Here is a 25,666-nt window from a genome sequence, read left to right on the forward strand (position 1 = left end):
TTCGCATTGAGTCATCCTTGCGTCAAGTCTACTTCATGATCATTGCCATGATAATCAATCTCCCTCCTGTGGAAGCCTAGACTTGATCAACACTCTGCCATTTAAGAGCTATTACAAAATTACTTTTAAGTTTTTCAAATATGCCTACCACTGGGGAACTCTAATCAATCCTAATAACAGAAAACAAAACAAAATGTTTTCCTAAAAGACTAATAAGCCCTGAAAACAAGTCTTTTACTGAGTATTTCGTATATGTTTAGATGCTGTAGTTAGGGATGTAAATGCAACACGTAGGATTTGTGCTTTTTCCCCATGATTTCCAGAAGATTTTCATGTGCACTATTAAAAACAACAACAACAAAAAAAAAAAACCAAAACCCAAACAAACACAAAACAGAGGATAACCTAACTGTAAAATCAACAGATAATCATTCTGTATCAACTAAATCTGTTAGATGCTTCTACAAAGGAAAAAAGACCAGTATGAAAGCCATGGTTTCCTCACAGGTCAAAATAAGTGGTTTCTGTTTCACCTTATCAACACTTGCATACATGCTCTTTTTGCCATGTCTAGCTTTAAATCTGTTATATAAAACAGCCTTTTTATGGGAGAAACTTCATTTAGATGTAGGATAAAAGAGCACATTATTATTGTACGCAGCAACTAAAACCACTGTTTTCCTACTTCCTACATAAAAAATGAAGGAGACAAACAGAGCTAAGAAAGAGTCAGCATAGTGAAGCTACACAGCGATACATATGGTTAGACAACATGCAGGGCTTCAAATTCAGTGCTGCTGTTCTCAGCGTGACACACATAAAACATTAGTACTTCACCACACAAACAAAAACATTTAGAAAATATTTTCTGTAGGGAATGAAAAAAAAAATCAGATTCCAATAAATTAGTAATTAATTTTCCTGGGTTTTTAAATCTCTAATGACAATTCTATTATATTCCACATTTCCGAGGCAGTTTTACTTTTAATCATTATGTCCCCTACATGTCTTGATGGATGCCAGTCAAGAGAATAAAACTTTTAAAACAATATGCATGGAAGTCTGCTGCTTAGGTACAGATTACAGTACACCTAGTCAATACAAACAAGTGCAATTTTCTGAATAAAAGCCACGAAGTGCATGACTTTTATGTCTTCAGATCTAAAAATTCAATCATGCATTTGCTTAAGCAGTATTTTATCATTCTTTCTAATACAGGCTTTTTAATGTTCAGAGAAAATGCAAAAGCCGTTGTCATGGTTTCAGTTGGGATAGAGCTAATTTTCTTACTAGAAGTGCTATATTTTAGATTTGGGATGAGAAACAATTATGATAGTGCACAAAAGTTTTTGTTTGTTGCTAAGCGGTCAAGGCCTTTTCTGCTCCTCACACCACCCCTCCAGCAAGTAGGCTGAGGGGGGCACAAGAATTTGGGAGGAGACACAGCAGGGACAGCTGACCCCAACTGACCAAAGAAATATTCCATATCATGGGATGTCATGCTGAGTGTGTAAAGCTGGGGGAAGAAGGAAGCAGGGATGACATTTGTATTAATGGCGTTTGTCTTCCCAAGTAACCATTACACTTGATGGAGCCCTGCTTTCCTGGAGATGGCTGAACACCTGCCTGCTGATGGGAAGCAGGGAATGAATTCCTTGGTTTGCTCTGCTTGTGTGTGCGGCTTTTGCTCCACTTATTAAACTGTCTTTAGCTCAATCCAAGAGTTTTTCCTCACTTTTACCCTTCTGATTCTCTCTCCCATCACAACTGGGGAGAGTGAGCAAGTGACTGCATGGTTCTAGCTGCTGGCTGGGTTTAACCACGACAGCTATAAAAACCCCATACCTTTAATAAACTGCCACAATAGCAAGTTTATTCACGTTTCTAAGATGTTCTGTGGGAGCTGCGCTAGAATAGCTTGTGTAGTCTTTAAGCACTCCTAGTTCTATGTAAAAAACAGGTGGCAACTTCTCTACTAAGGAAATAGTCTGGTTTTGTACACCTTATTTGTTCAATTGGGGTATAAGCTTTCTTTCCCATGTTGTTATGACATTTCATATATTAAAAAAAAAAAAAAAAAGCTACTTAACACACAGAAAAGGCATGACCCAGACACCATCAGATTACAAAAGGCAGTGTGGGGACATCTAACCCACAAAGGCACATCACTGTGATGGGAATAGGAAAGAATTTCTGAAATGGATAGAACTAACTCTTGGGATTTTAGAATTGCAGCTTTGATCCTGATATGAAAGAAATCCCAAGCAGGCTTTAAGATGCCATGTGAACCACTGAAGTGGCTATCAGGGACCTAAAACCGTTTTAGCTTAAGGCTCAAATACAAGAGAAATAACCTGATTTGAAATAATCGTTTGTGTTCTTAACTGTACAGTCATTTCTCATATAACTTTGGATAAGGATGAAAGCTGATAATGAGCAGACAGCTTCCATGCTAATATTTCCAAGTCAGACAGCTTTCTCATGTCACCACTTGTAAGATGGCAATAGCACTTCCCTGTACCTCACAGTAGTATTGCATAAGTAAGTTAATGGATGCACGCATTAAGACACAAGTCAGAATTATGAATTGAGAAAACCCATTGACAGACAACAGTTTCGGGAGGTGGGTGCTTTGAACTAGATCTGAGAATTGTTCCATTTTTACATGGAAAAGCACGTCTCTCAAAACGGATCACTTCCCGTGCAGTTCAGAGCTCAGCTGCAAGCTATGCCAACACCACCAAGGGCAGGAAAGAATCTCTTATCCTGGTGTCAGCACTAAATTCTGTCTGTGGCACAAGAACAACGTCAGAAGCTGCACAGTTCCACCCCTTACCTTATTCACCTTAAGGCTTTAAGCCAATGAAACAGCTGACCAGCAAAGGCTGGAGTGTGGGAAATCTCAAGTGGAAACAAGATTTTATCTCTCCCTAAAGCTTTCTTTCAAATGGATAATGCCTCAATTTTTAAGGGGTTAGCAATGCTAGCCATACAAGGGCAAGTTACTCTTCAACAGATACAAGCAACATCAGTGCAAAGTGCTGAGAACCAGAGTAACCCTATGAAAATTATTTTCACAGCGCTGTTTCTTTTTCAGTCCAATATTCCTTTTTAGCAACACAATGTATTTAAAACGGCTCTGTGGTACCACAGGATGGCTGGTCTCTTGTCTGTTGCAGACATCAGGTGCAAGTGTAAATAAGGATTATACAAATGGGAGGTCGTTAAAAGTCTGGTAATGCTAATTTGGCATGACACCCCTAATGGGTTATATCTTCACACTTCAGTTATCTAATCACCTAAATTCTTTTAACAAATTTACATTTCATCTTATACATGGAGATTCAAATTGACTTGTTTAATTCTCCCTCCACCCAAATTGTACCCGTGCTCAGTTCATCTTATATATTAAATATCACAATCAATTTTGAGACCATCAACTACATATACACACAGATAATAGAACTGCACATGTCTATACACTTAGGCATGCAAAACTTCCCCTGGCTTAAATATCTTTTAATTTTCCACAAACTTCTCAGATCTCAGGAGAATCGCAAATACACATATGCATCACCAGAAATAGCATCTCAGCTCGAAATTTACTTTGTTGGTAGGATAATTCTGTTTTCCTAAGAGAAGTGAAAGAGAATAAAGTGATTTTTAAATCAGTAATTTAAATGTCACATTTCAATCCATTTCCACAGTCATGTTTTACAACTTTGTTTTCCTGTTTAGTATAAAAAGTTAATCTGAGGAGCTGATCACTTTTTCTGTTTTTTTTCAGGACAAGTAACAGCAAAAGGAAAAAAAAAAAAAAAGCTTTACATTGTTCACACCTTCTACATAACACTGAGATTTTATTTTACATGGAAGGTTTAATGTTCCAGTTGGAACACTCCACTTGCAGAGACTGTAATTTTCTTAGCTCAGAGTCCTCATGAACTAAATGTGAACTGAAGAAATGTAACAAAACCCCACCTGGATTATATTTAGATAAAACTGAAGTCACTGCTATGATAACTGCACTTGCACATGGAACAAAGAACCATATTTAATCACAGAGGTGGCTGCCTAACACAGCCAACTCTTGATATTAACATCCAACTATGAAATCAAGATATTCTTGTGTATTTTATTAGGATAACTCACTTTTCTAAACAAAACATGCCAAAGGAATCTTATTTTGGTTTTGCTTATTAAAATGTGCAGAAAAGAATCCAGTAGAGCAATTATAGTTCTCATGCAGACCTGAAGTAATTACACAGAAGCCAGCTGATTTACACAATAGTTATATACCAACTTCTGAAATAGACTTTGAACCTATCAGTTGGTCTAAAAAAAGCACTTAAGTACACAAAGATAGAAGAAAGCACATGCTTAAAAGATTGCCTAAATTCTTTTCAGGAATTCTGAATTCTTTGCAGACTCTTTCCTGAACTGGGAGCTCACATAATAACTTCAAATGGCAGCAAGAAAAGCTGAATGACTTCAGGAACATCAAGAATGGTTCATTTCTTTCAAAATGCTATTTTTAACACCCACATCAGATAAAGAACAGCCAAGTGTGACCATTAGCTCCTACATAACTACACATATACAAAATGAGAAAGGGTTTGCTTTCTGATTGATTGGCTTCTTTACTATAATATATTTTCCTATCAGCAATAGTTTAAATACAAATTGGGAATTTCTCAATCTATTTTATACAGATTTTTAAAACATCCTTGCGTAGATAGTAGGCTTGTTCTTTTATCCTTCTTCATGAGGAGGAATTCAAATAGCAGTGAAGTATTGTGTTAGTGTGATACAAAGGGTGGTAAGGTGCTTTATTTTTTAAAAATGTGTGTCTATAAGGAAGACAGGGGAGGAAAGGGAGAGAGGGAGAAAGGGAAGAGATGAGTACATTTCACTTCCAGTGGAAGCTGACAAATATAAACAGAACTTTTGCATGTTAAGATTCATCAGGCAGCTGTTAGAGATACGAAAAACAAGTTCTAGTGCCTGGAAGTATTAAGAAAATACCAGTTTTGGCACAAAGACGGAAAAAAACCAAAGAAGAACCACAGCTATGCTAATAACTAACCTCATTTGCTCATTCGTTTACTATCACTACCAATGTTTTAGGACTCTTTCATTAGCCACATATACATAAGAAGCTTTTCGCAACTGTCTGGAAGGCTGCTACACCTCTCTTCCATTATATTCCTTTTCTGAAAGTTCTGCTCTTCACAATAATTAGAACTTATTCAGTATTTTTTGCAAGACTGAGGTAGTCAGAATAGCCAACATACACTGGTATAATTTTATCAAAATGTAACCTTTTTTCCATGAACAAAAAAAATAAAAAGCTGCCCTGCTCATGGGTTTGCATCCTGCAGCCCTTCCCCACCGTCCTATGTTCTCATCTAACATGCCCATCCACTTCCCATTTCACTGTCTCAGTACTCCCAGTTTCAATTCATCTTCCCCTTGGCTGGACAAAGTAAGCAACTACAGACTATTTCAGGCAACATATACACCAAGAGTAATGTAAAACCACATTGCAGCTACCTGCTCACTAGGGCGCTCGTCTAATCTCAGTCCTCTATATATAGCTGCTAACTTCCACATTTTTTTAAAGGCATGGAGGAACAGAGACATCTAAGTTCTGCAAACAAAGAGGAACCAGACAGCTGGACTTGCTGTAAGTCCTTAGGTGGGGAACACAGACGTGCAGATAATCAACGCAGGCCTTACTTCCCAGGGTGTCCTGGTAGGTTAGGTCTAGATGGGGTAGATGGACTGAGGCACTAGCAGGACTTCACACCTGGACATGTCCATGAGTTGACCCCAGCCACTACAGGTGATCATTACTGATCATCTTTCACTGTCTGTAGCCAAATTGGATGGCAGAAGACAGTAAGAAGTTCACTTGAGCTATATCATCTTGGGTTTACACAGGCACACCCCCTCATTTCAACAAAAAGAAACATTTGGCTTATACAGGTTATAGCTGCAGCCTGACTTCTATGATGCAAACTGCAGATAAGTTTAAAAAAAAAAAAAAAGCATGAACAGGATTGAAAAAGGCACAACACAGCACCAGCACATGGAGAAACAAAGGAGCAAGAAACTTATTACAGTGTCTGAAGTTTTTAACTTTTGTGTGATGGCAGCTACCCTCGCCTCTACAATGTACAGAAATCTTCTGAATCTTAAAATACATGATATTACACAGAGGCAAAGCTGCAGACTCTTAATAAGCTAGATGTACAAAGGACAAGGAGTAACGCACTGAAATTTAATTATTTGAGTTTAACTTCCCTCAGTAACTCCCCTCTCGATTTCACAAAAACACATTATAAGTATATCTTTATTTTTAAAAAACACTTTTAGGATGTGTTAAAAGAAGGCACGATTATATTTTGTCATTTGTGGCTATAATTCTGCACTTAAAGGCTGCGCTCCATTTAACATCTTGTGATAGCAACACCCAAAGAAATAAAAGGCCTTCTTTCTGAGCTGTCAGTTGGCGACCCTGTGGGAGGAAGCTGCTGCACATCTCCAGCTCTTTGTAATTCAGGTGATAGTAAAAAACCTTATCCCATCTCACCAGACTGCTACCAGTATTTCTAACATTCAGGCTCATTTACAGTTTTACTTTGCAATCCCTGCACTCCCAGTATGTGTTTAGCACACTTATAAGCACACACGGTGCTGCTTCTGGCTCTAAACTATAGTGGAACATGATGGAATGAAATAAGCTTCTCGTCTCAGTTGCTCTTGCTCCTAGAAAGTATTTGTTTATGTAGAGCCAATCGCTGCTCCCGTATCTATGTAATGACTTCCTCATAGCACACAGAGATTACCCACACCGCTGATCACTTTATTACTTCAGAATGGCTGTTTATTTACTTTAGTGCAGCAGTAACATGCAGGGATAAAGCTTGTCACAGCTGGGCAAACTCACCATATTCCTTACGCAGGTGGTCTGGAATGTGGGGCTCATAACCTTCCTTCTCAGGGACCTCCACAAATTCATCTTCGTCCTCATCGTCATCATCGTCATCTGAGGCTTTCATCTACAGAGAGATTTTTGTTGATGTTTTTTTTTTTTTCCTTTTCAAATGTGAAGACTGCTTTTCATTTCCCTTCACACTGAAAATATTTCGCAGACATCTTGATAGCCCTACTGAGACTGCTTTATGTCAAAAGTATTTCCCTAATTATGTATTTAATCTTTATCTAAGATTAGGCCTTTGCTTACCATTTTATCTCTAAAGCCATGCTCTATCCTAAGGGCTTCTTTAAAGCCCCTTTTATCCATTAGAACACATGCAGTTGGTGAAGTCTGAGAAAGTGTGAAACTATAAAATAAGACCAAAAAAATCTTAAAATAACATAAAGATTTTGACTTAATGAGCAAATTATAGCCTTATCTCTTCTCCTTTGCTTGACTTTACTCATTTAGCTGCACCCAAATAGTCTGTGGCACAGTAAATATCACAAATTGTTTAAGAGCTCAAAACCAAAGCAGGCAAACAAGAGGGGAAGCCAATGGACTGGCAAGCTAATACTGACCAAAGTAAGAACATTCAGATCTGTATACAACAATGTTTTACTGTGTTTCTTCACAACAGCACTAAAAATAATTTGATATGTTCTTAACTAATTTGGTACATCCTAACCATTCATACCATTAGACTGCACACATTACTGTGGTCAAGACCAACAAAATGGGATTTTTAAAACGTGCACTTGGTCTATACAGCAGTCTGAAATTGAATATCTATGCCTAGACGAAAAATAAAAATGGAGTTCCTACCAACTAACCAAGGTAATTCATTCACACAAGTGGCTTTCTATATATCATTCCAGCTAGCTACTACTGTATATGTGCCAGCAAGTCTCTACATTATTTTTTTCCTAAGCTTGTTCCATACCTGAAAATGAATTTTTCTTCTTCACTTTTACGAAAGCTAAAAGAATCTGTGCCACCTCAGACATGGCCCATACTATTAGAACTTCAAATTAGCAAATGCTAACTACCCTAAAAAGGCAGCAATGATGGAGGTTTTATGCTTTTTTTTCCTTTGCCCACCTTGGGAGTCACCTAATTCTTAACAACAACATAATTAGCACATTATTGTATGTTTGCCATGCACTTTTAGAAGTCTAGGAAATAATAAGGGGTAGCCAATAAAACCAACCTTACTATAGGCTATCGCTTTTTTCAACTTTATTGCAGCAAGCCAAAGCAACAGATAAGGAATGGCATAATTTTTACTATTTTCAGCTGTGTTCTTTACTTTTCTTACTGCACCTGACTTACGCTGATATTCATATCAACTACTCATTGTTACAAGCACAGGAGGATACTGCAGGTTTTGCCTGCAGCAGAATTTTCCCAATTTAATTCACTACTCTAATCTCATGTCACAGCTGCACAGCTGAGTTCCTTTAAATCACACGTATACTCTGAAGCCAAAAAAGCTAGAAACCAATCTTGGTTTATTGGATATAGTTTAAAATTTAAAAGAAATAATAAATTTTAAAAAAAATAAAAATCAGCATTTCTTTTTGGTAAGTACTGAATTAACTTTTCTTAAAGAACATTAATTGATATTAATACACATATTGATATGTTTTAATATATAATGAATGGATGGTGCAAGTCAGAAGTATGATTCTTCCCTTTGTTTAAAAAATGAATTTAAGAAAGCTGCAGTTCCAGTGAAAAAATGAAAACGATTTACTGTCCTGAAGAATAGAGTAGATTTACTACTGCATTCTTACCAGCGAACACCTAATTAGTCTTCATTTTAAAATAAAAGTCTCAGCATAATCATGTTTGAAAGTACCCTGCTGACAAAGACAGGTAGCAACCATAACATAGTCTCTTCAGTCCAATTATCACTGCCTCAAGAGCTGCCAACCTTCGGGCTATGCTGGAGGATCCTGCATCCTTGTTTACTTTTTTTGTCACTTTTCCTCACCTAAAGGAAAGCGGCAATTCATGCCCTACCTGGCATGGCCAAGACAGATGCACGCTGAACCTGACCTCCGCAGCAGAAACCAAAATAGAATTCTAATGCAAAGAAAGGGTCAAATATTCTACCACTAATCACAAACTGACAAAGGCACTAGACTTAGAATGATAGAATCAGAGGGTTGGAAGGGACCTCTGGAGATCATCTAGTCCAAGCCCCCTGCCAGAGCAGGGTCACCTAGAGCAGGTTGCACAGGAACACGTCCAGGTGGGTTTTGAATGTCTCCAGAGACGGAGACTCCACCACCTCTCTGGGCAGCCTGTTCCAGTGCTCTGCCACCCTCAAAGTAAAGAAGTTCCTCCTCATGTTTAGGTGGAATTTCCTATGCTCAAGTTTGTGCCCATTACCTCTTGTCTTGTCCCCGGGCACCACTGAAAAGAGCCTGTCCCCATCCTCCTGACACCCACCCTTTACGTATTTATAAGTGTTGATAAGGTCCCCCCTCAGCCGTCTGTTTTCCAGACTGAAGAGACCCAAGTCCCTCAGCCTTTCTTCATGAGAGGCGTTCCAGTCCCCTAATCATCTTCGTAGCTCTCTGCTGCACCCTCTCCAGCAGTTCTCTGTCCCTCTTGAACCGGGGAGCCCAGAACTGGACACAGTACTCCAGGTGCGGCCTCACCAAGGCAGAGTAGAGGGGAGGATGACCTCCCTCCACCTACAGGCCACGCTCTTCTTGATGCACCCCAGGATGCCATTGGCCTTTTTGGCCACAAGGGCACATTGCTGGCTCATGGTCATCCTGTTGTCCACCAGGACTCCCAGGTCTCTTTCCACCGAGCTGCTCTCCAGCAGGTCAACCCCCAGCCTGTACTGGTGCAGGGGGTTATTCCTCCCCAGGTGCAGCACCCGTCACTTGCCCTTGTTGAATTTCATAAGGTTCCTCTTTGCCCAGATCTCCAACCTGTCCAGGTCTCTCTGTATGGTGGCACAGCCTTCTGGTGTGTCAGCCACCACCCCCCCCCAGCTTTGTGTCATCGGCAAACTTGCTGAGGGTGCACTCTATCCCCTCCCTCATCCAGGTCATTGATGAATATATTGAAGAGGACTGGACCTAGTACTGACCCCTGGGGAGCACCACTTGCCACTGACCTCCAACTAGATTCTGTGCCCCTAATCACGACCCTCTGAGCTCTGTCTTTCAACCAGTTATCTATCCACCTTACTGTACATGAAAGAAACACACCTGTGTTAAACTGTAACTTTTAAGACCTTCCCAATGGCCTTTAGAAAGAAAAACATCACCAGGTTTTGTACTCTGCACAATATAAGATGGCTAGAGGTTGAAGAGAAGTTTGTTTGCTTGTATTTTGGTTTCAAAATTCTGCTGGTGTTGTCATCCCCTTTTTATCTGTGAGGGCCAATTTAATTAAATTCAGAAATAACATCCACTCCTACTTCTTAACCTAGTAGCAGGGCAACATCATATTTTCCATACTCAGGTTTCATTTCTCATTTAGCTATTAAAAAAGATTTCACCAAGCTAAAAGTTGCCATGGATGATCTTAGTCTACAGCTTTGTGTCATAATGTAAAAGCTGACTTACACAATTTACTTTCCCTGTTTTATAATGTGAATTTCTGCAGTTTTTACTCATGAGTTGTCTGTAAGCAAATTAACAGCAACAGGTTTACAGAATTGAGAAATAACATCAAACTAGTAAGAGAAAGAAGACTCAGTTCAGAGCGATCATTAAATCGCTGGATCATACCTAAAAATATCAGTGGGTGTAATACAAGTACTCACATGTATGGCATATCTGAGAGGACTAGAAAGAATTCAGAAGAGTACTATCTTTAACTGAAATTTCTCCTGATGTGTTCATATGCTGTTGGAGGCACGTAGCTCTCTGTAGATTAATATACTAAAATTCAGTGGGCTTCACTAATCCTCAACTTGAAAAACTGCATTGACGGAACTTTGCTGTATTACCTGCACACTCTAAAACTTTAAAGCACGTGAAAAGCCTGACAGAGAAAAGGCATAATCAGATGCAAATTCACTTTGTTTAGGTACAATCCATGAACTGTGCATTCAAGTACTATAGAAAACATTAATCATAGGAAACTGTAATTTTTGTTATCAGTCTAACACTAATCAAAAGGGAAACCTGTCACTACCACTGACCTGTGAAACGTCCCAATTATACTCTTCGGAAATGACAGGAGCACTTAACTTCCTCACTGAGTAAATGACGACGATCAATCAAGTTTGAATAACAATGAGCCACGGAGCTGAAAATTATTTTTTGTATAGAATCTACCCAGGAATTTATGAAAGGTGAAAAGCAACCCAAGGTTTTAGGGGCATTATGGCTTTCAGCTAGTGCAGCGCATATCAAACACTAAACAGAATTTATGTGTTTTAATTTTCTAAAAGGTAGATGTGGACTTGGTGCTACAATGCATAACATATAATGCCAGATTTTAAATATGGGGGTCATTTTCATAAAATATTATGCTTATTGTTCACACCCTTGAATTTCACTGGGGTCTTCTATTAAATTTAGATTTCCTGTAAAAAAAAATATTAACTGCTTAGCTAACTAAGGACCCCTTTTCCCTTCAAATAGACATAAAGTCTTTATTTTGACATAATCTTTATCAAGATTAATATTTTAAAGTAAAAAGATAAATAAGTCAAGTTATCACTGGTGGAAATTCAAAAAGTTGCACAGTAGTAGTGGGTAGTTATATGTCAATTTACTTCATTCCAGTGATACTACATCAGAACCATTCCATTTACGCTGTTTTGTTCCATTGCCTTCCTACAGAAAGGAGGAGAGTTCATGGACAACATTATTAGTCAGAAAAGTATCTTTTGTTTTAGTTCCACTTTTCAAACACAAAGAAAGCTCCAAAGCAAGCTCTACTGATGCAGTATGAAGTTCAGCCACCTATTATCTACTCTTCCACTATAGGTAAACTTTTTACGTCAATCAAAAAAAAAAAAACCGAAACCCACAATTAAATCAGAAATAAATATTTAAGACAATATTTTGAGTGGCAGAATTAGTAAATTATAATCCTTTAGGAATGAGTGGTTAGGTACTTGCAAACAAGAAAAATAAGACTACGATAAAAACAAGCAATATGCCATTCCTAGCGTGCCATATCTGAAGGGAAGTAAAGCATAAGCTCAAGTGACAAATACTACAACGTAAAGCTTTTCTTGTAGTGTACAGAATTAAATACCTCTAAGATAAGTAGTCACGCAACTGCTTGTTTCTCAATAACCTGTCAAAGAACGCAAAAAAAAAGGTCCTGTTCTCAAATCTATTCTAATTATCAGGCGATACGAGGAAAGTCACTAACACCATTTGGCAGCCTTAGCAGAGATGAAGGGTGAACTACCTTCTCTCTGTCACTAGAGGATGGTCCATTTGAATGGAGACCAGATTCCCAGACATCAGAGGCTACTTGAACCACCACTGCTCCTCAAGTAGCATGGAGAAAGTTTTCCGCTCAGTGTTAATCTGCTCTATAATGCTGACATTTATTTATTTATTCATGTATCAAAATGAATCATGCATTGGCAAAACTATGTGTTGGGTTTTTTTAACGTTTGACTAGATATCTCACCGTGACAGGAAATGGGATTTAGGTAGACAATTCCCAGATTCCTGGGCTGAGCTTATTTGCATATGAGAATACAGGTTGGTTTGTTTGTTTTAAAAAAAGGACAGAAAATATACATGCATTATTTTCATTGTAATCAGAGTTAGAACAATGTCTCCTCAGTTTTCCTAATTTTCATTAAAAACTTAAAATAGTGCTGACTTTTCCAGCTAGACAAGTGCAATCAAGCCATTTGCTTCCAAATTCATTTTCAAAACCCTGAAAAAACAGATGTTTCGTTATCAATCTCCATCTTCTTAAAAATACTGAAAACAAATACTGGATACCAATAGAATTGTAATCATATCTTATACTTCAGAGTCAACACTCCAAGAGCCTCCAGCTGTTAGTGTAGCTCAGTGCAACCACAGCTCCAGTTAAATGCCTGGCGCACCCATCCCAACCAGTAATAAATGAAAAAAACCCTCCACCCACCACACAATGCTTGGAAAGATGTAAAGAAAAGCCTTTGGTCCTTTTCCCAGTTTTATGCAAATTGATTGCTACATTCTGTTAAGAGGATTTAAAAACCTGAGCCTCTGCAATCATAATTAAAGCAAGCAATAAAATGACTAAAATATATAATGCAATCAGTTTATAGGACTAAATGTACAGCATTTACTAATTATTTTAGAAAAAGAAGGAAGAGAAAAGATAGCACATGAAGAAGTCATATCTACTTACTAAAATACCACTCGCAAACTACAGCTGAGACCATTAAATAAATTTTGCATGGTCTAATTAACTTGGTTTGCAATCTCAATTACTTTTCACCCAAGAAATCACTTTTGTTCAGTTTTATGTGTGTCTGTTTCCCTTTTTAAAAAAAAAAAATGATGTAAGGCATCCTCAGACAAGTGAACTCTAAACTTCATTTGTCTTTCAGCAGGCTTGATGGCTATGCATTTAAAAACCCATTCTATCTTATAAACTAAAAATTAAATGTACTCAGCTGTGATGGTCGTCATTGCATCTGCTATTTATATGCTAATACCCTCACTGGAAGATCTTGCAAATTATTCCACCATGCCAATATCTCATGTGCATCTACTCAAAGCCAACTAAATATTTTTCTAGAGGCAGAAGATTTTGGTTAGGGAACCAGAATATTTATCGACATAGAACCTAGTTAAATGGGCAACCTTAAGCAAATACATTTTTTATTTGACTGCAACATAAAACATGCTTCAGTCATCTTAAATGAAATTTGGGGATATTCTACATAAGCGAACACTGAGTAGGTAAAAATAATTTCTTCAGTGCCAGTAACAGAAACTGAATAGTCAAACAGTGTATCTTACATGTAAGGACTCTTACAAGTTCCTCCTTTTCCATCCTTTTATATTATCCAACACAGGATGAAAAGGAAATAAATGCTGGCATTTTGACAGATTTCAGAACCACGCTTGAGTTTTCTTGTGTGCAAACACAAGGAACACATAAACTACTAAAAGAGCTGTATTTATAGGGACCTCCCACATGCACTCCCTCCCCTTTGCTCTGTAATTTGAGCATAAATTCAAACCTAGATGACTGCAAATTAGATATGTGGTCCATGGAAATCACATTTTATGTTTACCAGTAAAAGTATCACCGTTCATTCTATTTGTAGTTGCTCAACAGCACACAGGCTACTTGGCCAGTCTGATTTTTATTTAGGAATGCACTTTTCACATTATTTCATAATTTCCAAAAGTTAGTAAAAATGCTTACAGGGTTACAGCCCAACAGTTAGCCTAAATACAATGCTGGAGACCCAGTGTACCTTACTCCAAAATGCTCTAGCAACATAAACCACCCAGTGAACCAGTTTTCCTTAAAACAATGTACACTAGCCAGAGTCTGTGAGTATTGTCACAATCCTGGAAACGCAAGGTTGAGACTTACTCAAGTCTTGTGCCAAAGCCCTCTCCATCCCACCCAGTGATATATAGAGCTTGGATATGTGCACTGGCAGGTCAGTAGTGGTGAGGCGCGCTGCACAAAGCCTGTATCACTCTGGATTACTAGCTACGGCATCTCTGGACCCTAGCAAGCTCAAGGTCCCAGATAAGCTTGAGAGAGACTTTAATAAAAAGCAGCAAAAATTTACTCAAAGAGACCAATAGGTCTCAAGGCGCAAGACAGTTCAAAAAAATGTTGGATGTTAATGATGCATTGTTTAGAAGAAATTATTATGTCCGATATACTCAATGAACTAGCCTGTGCATTTACAGTTTCATAGCGGACAGCAAATAAAGGTAGTCTGGAAAATCGGTGCATTTAACAAAACTATCATCTTGGGAAGATATTGCAAGGCAAGTTTAATACTTCTTTAGCAGTAACCACACAAGATATATCCTCAGATGTATCTTCACACCTCACAACTTGGGCTCCTACCATCCACCAAAAATCAACAGTACTAGGTTGCATAAATATTCTTAAGCCTTAGGAAAGTACATCAAAAAGGCAAAGCTCTCTTGCATAACCCAAATTTTTCATCAAATAAATACCACATTCAGGGGAGGCGTAACAGTTTTATTTAAGTTACCTCCAAGTTTAACAATGTCTTTCATTTCCATGCATCCCAGAAAGCTAAAACAGAAGTCTGTTACCCTTCATTATTAAAGCTAACAAAGTTCCCCAACGTAAAAAAAAAAAATGACTCCTACAAAACTTACACTGAAAACCTACATTTGATATCTATATTTAGTTTGTATTATCAAAAGTGACTGTAGCGTTCACCCCTTAAATGTCTTCGTGTAATACGAAAATAAAGGTTACATCTTACTTTGAGAAATATAGGAATGTACTGCTCCCATGCAGTTACTGTACATACTTCAGGCACTACATCTTATTACACACTAAAAAAGAATATATTTTAACAGTAATAGCTGGTATGTTTTTTTCATCCAGTTTTTAGTTCACACTGGGAGAGGAGATAATCATAATCACTCCATCAATTTGCATCCCCGGATTAAAGTAAAGACTGACCCTTCATAATTGGATCTGCATTACCTGAGTTTATTTAGTTACTGAAAGGGACAGTTTTACTATCTGAGCTTAATGCTCAGATATCTTCTGCAAAGAAATCTTCTCTGGATTAGGTTCCAGTCAGTTCATGTCCCTGCTGCAACAGGAGCTCCATTGCTGGTATGAGGGAGACACTGGGAATCATCAGGGGAGGAAACAGAGACAGGACTATCCCTTTTGATTGTTGCTCATGTTTAGATCATCATTAGGCCAACCATAAAATCACTACCGAAATATATAAGTTGTTTCCTTGAAATAGTACAACAGCAACCTGTACAAAAAACCCGCCTGCTAAGAGGTAGATTTGGTAAATGCATACATGTGAAGAAAGACCTGATATTTTTAATGTTTTGGTAATTGAAGAATCGATTAAATAATTTTAAGAAAAGAAGAGGCAAGCATAAAACAGCGTTGTACACACTACCTGTGCCTTGAAAACCAAACTTGGTTTCTCCTTAACTTATGGATAACCATGAGTAAGGGAACTCCATAAAATGCCTACTCAGTTTTCCTTTCATCTTAACACAAAAGGAAAGTATCGCACTAAGGTGGGATGAAGCCAGCAAAGCTACAAGCCAAGCAATGTAAAATCACATTTAGAGTCCATGCTCTGATAGGAACGTACCCAGGACAGAGTTCCCAAAACACTTCCCATTACTAAAACCAGAGGGAAATCCCTAATTGTTGTCACTAAAGAAGAAAGCAGCTGTCACATAGGCACTGTCAGGTTTAGAAGTGTTACCCTGAACAGCCACTATACCTGAACTACGGCACCCTTCTTTCTGGGCTAACCATCTTCCTCTACATGGTGTTCCCTGCACACCAGTCCAGATGAAATTGTTTAAAGCCATTGTTTAAGGCTGCAGTGAGGTCGAAGACTGGCTATATCCATTTCTGGACCAAAAAGTTTTTTTATGGTCAGATAACTCAAAGATCAACCAAAACCACCTCTTTCTTTTCCCCTCCACAGAGAAGTCTTTAGGTTTTCCAGCGCTTTTCAGCTAGTCCAAGTTATCTACGAGACAACGAACAGTATTCCTATGATCCCTTGAAATATCTTAGGCAATATTTTGAATTATTTAACTTTATGTTTCAGAGGCCTATGCATGATAAAAGCTAACTTTTAGAGCTGAAGGGGGGGAAGAATTCTCATTACTAGTTATTTTCTTTATGAAATTTTAGGAAATGTGCTTTTCATCTAAAATGTGATATAACAAGATTCCCATTAGCATGCATTCATACAAAAAAGTCCTACTGCACTTGATAGATTGCCACCTATCACTTAGACAAGATCAAACTCATGCTACTAAAACTTTGTATACACCACCAATGTATGTCCCTGTCTCCTGATATAATCTGCACACACATATGCTGTAAAATCAGTAACTAAATTGCAGCTTACTTCAGTGATCACATCTATGAATGAAACTGAACTACACAGTTGTTAAAAATTATTTCACATGCTGTATTTTGATAAATATACATCTCAATTAAATAAACCTAATTTATTACAGGCACCAAGTCAACAAAATATCCTATGCAATACATTATTTTACATCTATTCCTGATTGTGGAATTTAGGTACAAAGATATCATTAGATGTGAATATATTTACTTTAATATTACTGCATAAACTGAGTTTAAATGTGTTAGTACGTGTTCTAAGCCTGAAAATTTTCCTCCTTTTCCGTTTTTATAAATACAAATTTAGCAGTGTACCTTCATGAACCTGACAAATATATTACATTCACGTCAATAAACTGTATCCCCTTCTAAGGTACAATGGACAAAAAGCAGGAAGCAAATTTATATCCACTAGCTAAAGAGTACACACTGCTCAGTATTCATAGATGAATCAAGGGAGATGACCCTTCGGCCTGAAAAACTTAAATACTTAACATAAGGGTTAACTTGATGATAGAGACATCCTACTTTATTTTACACTCTATTAGAAAAGCTCCAAATTGCATTGTGCGACCTGCGAATCAGATAGGGATCAGAGGTCGTCACAGTGACAACTTTAAGAATTCATGGCTAGATCTGCATAACAAGATATTTTTAATAACTTTGTAACAGCGGCAGGCTGCATAGCCAGTACAATGCATAAAATATACCACAGCAACATTCAGCTCCAAAAAAGAAAAAAAACCACCCCAAAACACCAGACTAACTGATTAGACACTTTAACAAGAGAGTACTATTTTGAGGGTTAATTTTACAATGTTTTGTTTTATATCAGTCCTACATTCTGATAAGACTTAAAAAACCTGAAAAGCTCTTTTATCTGAAAAGTGATTATGAAAGAGACGTTTCACAGACAGAAATAATTATCATATGATGGTTAAAATGGGGGAAGGAGGAAGCATAAGCATCTGCATGATTTATTTAATATTTTGTGTTTACTTTTACAGCTCTGGTTGACCTGGCTTTTTTGATAAATATTAGCTAGACAAAATAAATAATTTAAAATGTTGCCTGGCCTACTACTTCGACCATACAAACATTATTAAACTTTATTTATTCTGAACACACTACATGCTAATGGTGTATACAATCCGATAAAAGACATCGTTAGGTGTGATGCTGATTTAATTATCAAATATTGATATATTTCTCTTAAGTTTTAGATAACGTACTAACAATCAACACCAAGTTACTATTAAAATCTCAACATTAAACACTTCTGGTTTTCAAAGGGCAACTTTGTTAAGAGTTAGGGTTTTTATTTGTGTCCCATTTAAAAGCATTACCTGAGGAAGAGATTTCTCTTACAGAGGCTCCTTGGTCTGAGTATGTTTTAGCAGATGGGGGTTCAGGCATGGTTAGGGATCACTACGGACAATTAGTCACCCCCCAGAAACAACTTCTCTAAAGTGGAGAGGAAAAAAAGGAGGATGTGACTACAAGAAGCTGTTACAGAAACCAGAAAGCAGTCAGCTGGACTGGATTCTCTACGGCAGAAAGAAGCAGAAAATAAAAACAATACAGCCTTTGCTTTTGATCTAAAATTCACGTGTGACTTTTTTTTTTTTTTTTAAAGCAGGCATTAACTTAAGTAAAAGACAAGACTTATAAAAGAGCTGATTATAAAGCTACAAAATGATTAGGTAGAAACAACTCATTAGCATTGATAAAATGCCAAGCTGTAGTTGAAGATGTGGAAACAAAATCAGCAATACTCTTGCAGCCAAGTAATTGGTAGAGCTCTTGGCTTAATTTATTACATATTAAAATTTTAATCTTTTTATGTGTTAAAATATTTTAAGACTAAATTATGACCAGCAAATATTTAACTTGTAAATGTAATACGTAACAATGTTTTGACATTATTCTTTCAGAAAAAAATCTGGCTTGCATTGCAGTAAGGTTTGAGGATCATATCAGGTTCTGGACAACACAAGGACGGCCTTCTCCAAATCTAATTATTAATGGCATTATTGAATTCAACCAGATGTTTCACATGGATAAAATTAAGTACACGAATAAATCAAGATCAAGCGCATGCTTAGATTTGACAGAAGATAAAGAAAGGTGAAACAAAAAGTAATGAAGACAGTTAATGAAAAACTATATATCCCTGGTTGTTAATATAACTTGAAATTAGAAATTCAAAATGTAATAGGCCTGTTTAACGATCACTCTGCCAACAGACAAATGAGCGCCGAGATGCTTCTCACGTCGCATTACCTACTAGCTTTTATCTGTCCAAGTTTTATCCAGCCTGAGTAGTAAACCTTTTACGGCTTCCCAAAAGTAATTACATAAGAGATAAATATACTCTCAGTGTACCAAAAATAGCTAACGAGCTACATTTCTATTAACAATGTGAGGACTTCAAGTATTATCCTAATTATAGAAATAAGTGAAAGGTAGTGTGCATGATTTAAAATACCATACACACTCTCAGAACTTCTAAAAATTGCAAGATCATTTGTTTCTAATCAGCTCCAAATCAGACACTAAACAACAAAAAAAATTAAAATCTAGTATTTTAAGAAAAGCAGGAAGACATTAACAAATGAAACTTTCTAACCAGCAAAAAATATTTTTAAAGGAACATTTTAGCCATAAGTGAGTTATTCCCACAAAAGAATGAAACCTCTGGAAACAGCAATTTCTGTTTAAACACCAATCTCAGTCAATAATTAAAACTGTACTTCTATAATAATTCATCCAAATAGAGTCAAGAATTAATTTGAAGTGTCCCTGGTGTACTGCTGTTGTAGTAAGCTCACCTGGAAAAACAGAATGAGATGATGTCTGACTTTGGATAAAGCTGGCGTAGAGAAAAATGTGGAGCATGCAGTATGCACTCCCTCTGCTGGGCACTGAAGTTATCCTGAGCAGGCGTTCCGAGAAAGAAGGGGATGTAAGAGCATCCAGGTACCGTGAAATAAAAACTCTTTTACAGCTTCTGCCCTCTTCCCCTAGATTCAGCTAAAACTCAGATTCACAGAAAAATGGATTTCAAAACTCTTGTTTATACTTTAAAAATACATTTCCTATCAGAAATCAACACCCGATTCACACTCCAGACAAGTATTTAACTACAGTGAACTTAACTTGTGTAAGAACACAGAAAATTATTTGCCTTTGACCAACACAGTAGGACTGTCTTTTTTTTGATTGTCCCCCACCCGTTTGAAAAAATAACAGCTCAGGAAGAAATATCTTGATGACTTCTGATCTACTGGGGGCACAGCAATGGGAAGAAGGAATGGGTGGTCTGGGCAGCTGAGATGTAGTAATATTTACAAAATCTGCTGCAAGGGATTTGTTTGTATACAGTCAAAGGATAAGTTTTGCTGTTCTTTTCCCTTTCTTCCCACAGCTCCTGAGAGGTAAGCATAGAAAGGTGCCATAGCCTACTTGTGTTGGCAGGGTTTAAGCGTTAACATAAAAATGATGGCACTCCTTTTAATTAAGGCTTTCTGATGGTTTGAGTTCTTCACTGTCACGGAGGAGAAAAGAAAGAGTCGGTTATATCTCATGTCACAATTAACCATTTTAAGTCAAAGTTTCTCACTGCATAAAGTTCAGTGCTTTCCTTCAAGTAACTTTGTATAAGAGAAGTTCTATAAACCTACAGAAAGGTCTCCTGCAGTTTTAAAAGCAGTGGGGCTTTTACATTTTTCGGTAAAGATAAGGCAAAAAAACTTCAGAGAAAATAATTTGTGCTAATTTTCTAACATGCTCTAATTGCCTAAAGATACTGCCTTGCACATTCAAGCTCCACAATCTGGAAAAATGCAGTGAGAAATAATGGAAAGCATGGAGATAACAGCGAGGATTGACAAAAGCAGACACCTTCATGCACCAACCAAATGATTATTCTTGTTGAAGACAGGCCAGGTAGCCACCAACTTCTTCCTCTCAATGTAATTTACATCCAGCTACGCTGCTGGTATATTCATACTTAACTAGAACATCAAGAATTACCCCAATTATACAGGCCTTACTTTCATCTCAGCCATGTGCAAGTGTAACTGCTCAGCTAAACGACAGTACTAACGGTATGTGGCAATGGTAAGGGACCCTAGGACCTTCCTTCTTTCAAGTGGCAATTTAAACCTCTGTGGGATTGAGAGGTATAGTAAGTAGGGTTCATAGTAACAAGTCTCTTCCAGTTTCACTGTACAACCTCTCACTAAGACCTTCCCTGTATCAACTTTCTTGATCTCAATTTGAGGGTGCATAAAGCCTTTCGTCACCCTCATTGGACAGAACAGAACAGGTGAAGAGAGGGGAAATTAGGGACCACAGAAGCACAGAGAACAAGCACAATGAAAAAACAGAATGTCTGAGAAGACTGGGCAAGCCGAAGTCCCCAGCCAAGTTTTCAAGTCCCTATCATTCTGTTTTATATTTGCTGATAAAACAAAACTACTTTCTCCCTGAAGGTAAGGCTTGCCTGTGGTGCAGGATCATTACTACACTTGAAATGAGCAAGTACACACACAATTCACCTTTCCGTTCTCCAGCTAACGATACATATACCTCAGAGTGCAGTCACTAGCTGCCAGGAAAACTGCTACCATATCCAAATGTAGAGATGTCACAGATCAACTACAAGCTAGACAATTTACACAGGACCCTCCGTACTCAGACACTTTATTTACACTCTCTCTCTCTGCTTACTAAATGCTCCCCTTGATTTCTAGGTGTGCTGATCTCTACACATGAGCAGGTACAGCACTCACTGATTCCATGTGCTAACAAATAACACCTGTAATGCACTGAGCTCTGTCGGGACAGGGTGGCTGCGAGCCAGTGCTTTGAAGGACTGTCTATCAGTGCTTCTTCTCTTGGGTCTAAAGATAGAGAAGGTAGCAAAACTTTGTCATGGCAAAAACTATAGCTCCAATGACACAAGGATGTACAGACAGAAGCAACAATACATAATACAAGCGGCAATGCTGAATTAAAGAGGAGCTGCGTGCAGCGTTTCATACACTGACATGTAAATATTTGGCAGATGGGGATTCAATAATCACAGCCTGAGAGATGCTGTTTATTCTGTTCTATCAGACTCTCATTTCACTGTCATTTTATGTTTCAACAAAGTAATTTGACGTGTTAATAAGAGATAATTTATACGGTTTCCTTCTGCAGTACAAAACTGTCTAAGTTCAGGTTATAAATGTAAAGTAACTCAGCACTAATGCTAAATTTGGGTATTTTTTACTGTAGAAAACCCCTAGGAATAATTATATATTGCTTTCAATGCTTAAATTAGCATCTCAATCTGCATTGCTTCACTTTGAATGTATTCTTTGTGAGCACTGCTATGTATTTTACTCCCCCCCCCCCCCCCCCCCCCCCCCAGTGATGGAATTTATTAGCTTTCAAGCCTTATATGGATAGCATTGATCAATCTCCAGAAGTGGTAACAATACCACTTTAAATACATACACATGCACACACACAAAAATCAAGGCTTGAATGTCCTTTCTATCTTGCAAGAAATATAGCAACCAATATTCCATGCAGAGGTGCAGCAAATGAAGTCCTGTCAAGCAAATGGCAGGAATGACAGCAGATGTCTGGATTCCTTCATAGCTGGTTGCATAAAGGTAGCACACATATTTCACTGGAGAAAAAAAAGCCCTCTGACAAGACAGTCTTTCAGTACTTTTCATTCAGAGTTGGCATTTTTGACTGGTGCGGTACATCAGTAGGTAATAAGATGATGAACCAGATTAATCTTGGTAAGTTTCATTTGCACAATGAAAGCAAAGTTTACAACACTCATTCACGGCTAAACAAGGCTATCACAATTTAGTCTAACGTATAACATCCAGACCAAATTCTTACAATCCAGTCATACACCAGACTCCCCTCCGGACCCTGACCCAAACCACTTATTTTCATGTCAAGCTATACAGTAATTTCGTTTGATCACAGCCAACGGAAGTAAGTATTATGTAGCTCTGCTTTTTAGTTACATGAACAAGTCATAGATCCCTTTTTGGATCCGAGAAAAGTAGTTGATCTTTCAGACTCCGTTTATTCACAAGTTTTACATATTTCACAAAAACTGTCACAGGTAGCTAATCTTTGTGAAATATTTTGACTCTTTAAAGCTTTGTATAACAACTAATTCTCTTAAGATATCCTCAATCATATTACATGCTCACTAGAAAGAGCAAATGCTCCAAAGCAGAGACGCTACTTTCCTGAATTGTGAGACACTAGCATAGTTTGGCAAGTTATAAAAGAACATCAGTAATACAGCGTTTACTGAGAAATATGCACAAAAGAAGCTGAGGACAAAGTGTTACACATGAAGAAACTAAGAGCAAATAAAATCTGAACTTAACCACTTCTCTATCCTAAACAACAACAACGCTGCCTTACATGGTTTTGTCTAATAACTGAGCGCCTAGCATATTACACGGGTATTTAGTGCAACTTTCTTGAGTGAAGCTACAACCATCTGAATTCACGTACTTTTCAATAAAATTTGTGTTGAAAAGTTTCCCAGATGAAGGTTTAAGAGAAAGTGCATTTTTTGTATACAGGCTAAACATTACTAATGGTCCTCTCCAGTAAAACAGAATGTTAAGAAACTCACCACTTTTCTTTTTCTGGCTTTGAAGGAAATGTTCATTTCCTTGTATTTCTTCATAGCAGTCTCCAATTTATTCTTGAGACCAATGGCACATCTTAGCCGATCATCATTTATTCCTGCTCTGGTAAATAACTGCAAAGCAAGAAATCAACATTCTTATTCTTTTTTCTAGACATCTGAGCCAAAAAACATTTTCGGTTTTCCTTCACAATTAATGAAACAATATGGTCACAAATTCCATTATTTTAGAAGTAACAAGTAAGGCCACTTGTTTTCCTATCTAGAACACAAAAGCTAGTAGCAACTACTAAAGACAAACAAAGAATGAACAGCTGGTATAAACATCACCTGAGAGTGTCCTTCTATAGGCCAAATTCCATGCATGAGCCTCCTTGAGCAGTAATATCAACTGACAGAACGGACATGCTGTTTTTCTGATATAGACATGTCAGACGAAAACAAGCCATGTTTTACTTTACCCCTTTGTGAAGGAGTCCTATTTAACTATATCTTTAAAAAGAAAAAAGTATGACTGTAGGTAGCATATCTAATGCCGAGAGCCATCAAACAAGTTATGTAGCTCCTCTAGTCTCCTTTCGTCCACCCCTAATGAACTAGAAATCGTTTCTATTTGCATCAATGTTTCTTCAACCTGAATTTCCTTTTTGCTCACGGTCCCTCAGGATTTACTGTACCCAAGTCCTTGCTTCTCCATCTTTTTGTTAAAAAAAATGAAAAGAATTGTCTCTTTATCCCACCTGAATCCAGGACTGCACAGAAGGCCAGAACTTATTGCTGAGGAGTTTGTGAGCATCCATGACATTGTTTATTATGGCAGTATTATCTTCATTCTCATGCACTTTTATATCTGCCCAAAACAGGGGAAAAAAGAGTTAGTGTATGATGTTAATAGTATCTTCACTACAGGATCTAAAGAAGGTAAGTGGAAGAAGTGGACATGAACATTTCTAAAACACTTGATCAGTTCAGGGAAAGTTACAAACATCAGAATGTTTCTCTGTTCAGTATTAATTATTCTACCATTATCCACACGTTAAAAAAAAAAAAAAATCGTAGGAAAAGATGAAAAGCTTTCAGTCCAGGGCTGACAGAAAGAGTTGTGAAGCCATCACTACTAAGGAATCAGCAAATAAACCACAAACAAGTGCAGTCTTATTATTTACATTACGTTTTGTCCTAGGTTCAAATGAACTGGGCCTTATTGTACCAGTTTCTGCATATTCATTATAAAATAATCCCTTCCTCAGTGGCAACAGGGACTTGATTGTCAAAGAAGCCAAATATGCCACTATCCAAGTAAAAATAGTACTTTTCACCCATTAGTCATTCATAAGCCCCACAGATACATTTCCAATTTTGTTGTCTGAATGCACAGAAGCAGATACCTGCCTTACTGGCTGTTTGCACATGAAATTCTATTAGGACAGTATTTGTAAGAGACTTCACTTAGATTACCAAAACACAAACTGTCTTAATTTTTCTAGAGGTAACTCACGTTAGCAAAGTTATATAAGAAAGGTATAATCATAATCCTTAAGAATTCCTAGCAAAACTACTTACTACTTCTTGCAAGTTGTCACTAGCAAGGAAAAAAAAAAGTTTAAGAAACACTCAATTGTAAGATTTTTAAATTAGCATCTTATACCCCAGCTATTGAGAGAAAGAAAGAGGTGACTAGTGAAGTGTATGAGAAAGAAAATTATATATGGTACACAGATATTTTTTTTTAATACAGGAAACTCATCTTATTATAGATACTATGAAGTGCTGTAATGTGGTTATAACAACTAATACAGAAGTTCAGTCTTAGAAGGTAATTAATAAAATCTGTTAAACACAAGGACACCCAAACCTAAGAATGGTTACTAGATGAACCAGAAATAGAAAAGAACTCCAAAATAAATCTGCGTGGTGTC

The 25,666-nt window shown here is 37.4% G+C and overlaps 1 protein-coding gene across 1 annotated transcript in view; it reads right to left on the reverse strand.

Annotated features, from left to right (window-relative positions):
- Positions 1-25,666, reverse strand: part of UVSSA (UV stimulated scaffold protein A) — a 60,396-nt gene that overhangs the window by 27,612 nt on the left and 7,118 nt on the right. The window contains exons 5-7 of the mRNA XM_054203051.1: positions 24,488-24,597; positions 23,733-23,861; positions 6,953-7,064 (exon numbers count right to left, since the gene is read on the reverse strand). Coding sequence (XP_054059026.1) covers positions 6,953-7,064; positions 23,733-23,861; positions 24,488-24,597 — 351 coding nt within the window. The remainder of the gene's footprint in view (positions 1-6,952; positions 7,065-23,732; positions 23,862-24,487; positions 24,598-25,666) is intronic.

This window comes from Rissa tridactyla, chromosome 5 (assembly GCF_028500815.1).
Source record: "Rissa tridactyla isolate bRisTri1 chromosome 5, bRisTri1.patW.cur.20221130, whole genome shotgun sequence".
In the NCBI taxonomy this organism is placed as follows: domain Eukaryota; kingdom Metazoa; phylum Chordata; class Aves; order Charadriiformes; family Laridae; genus Rissa; species Rissa tridactyla.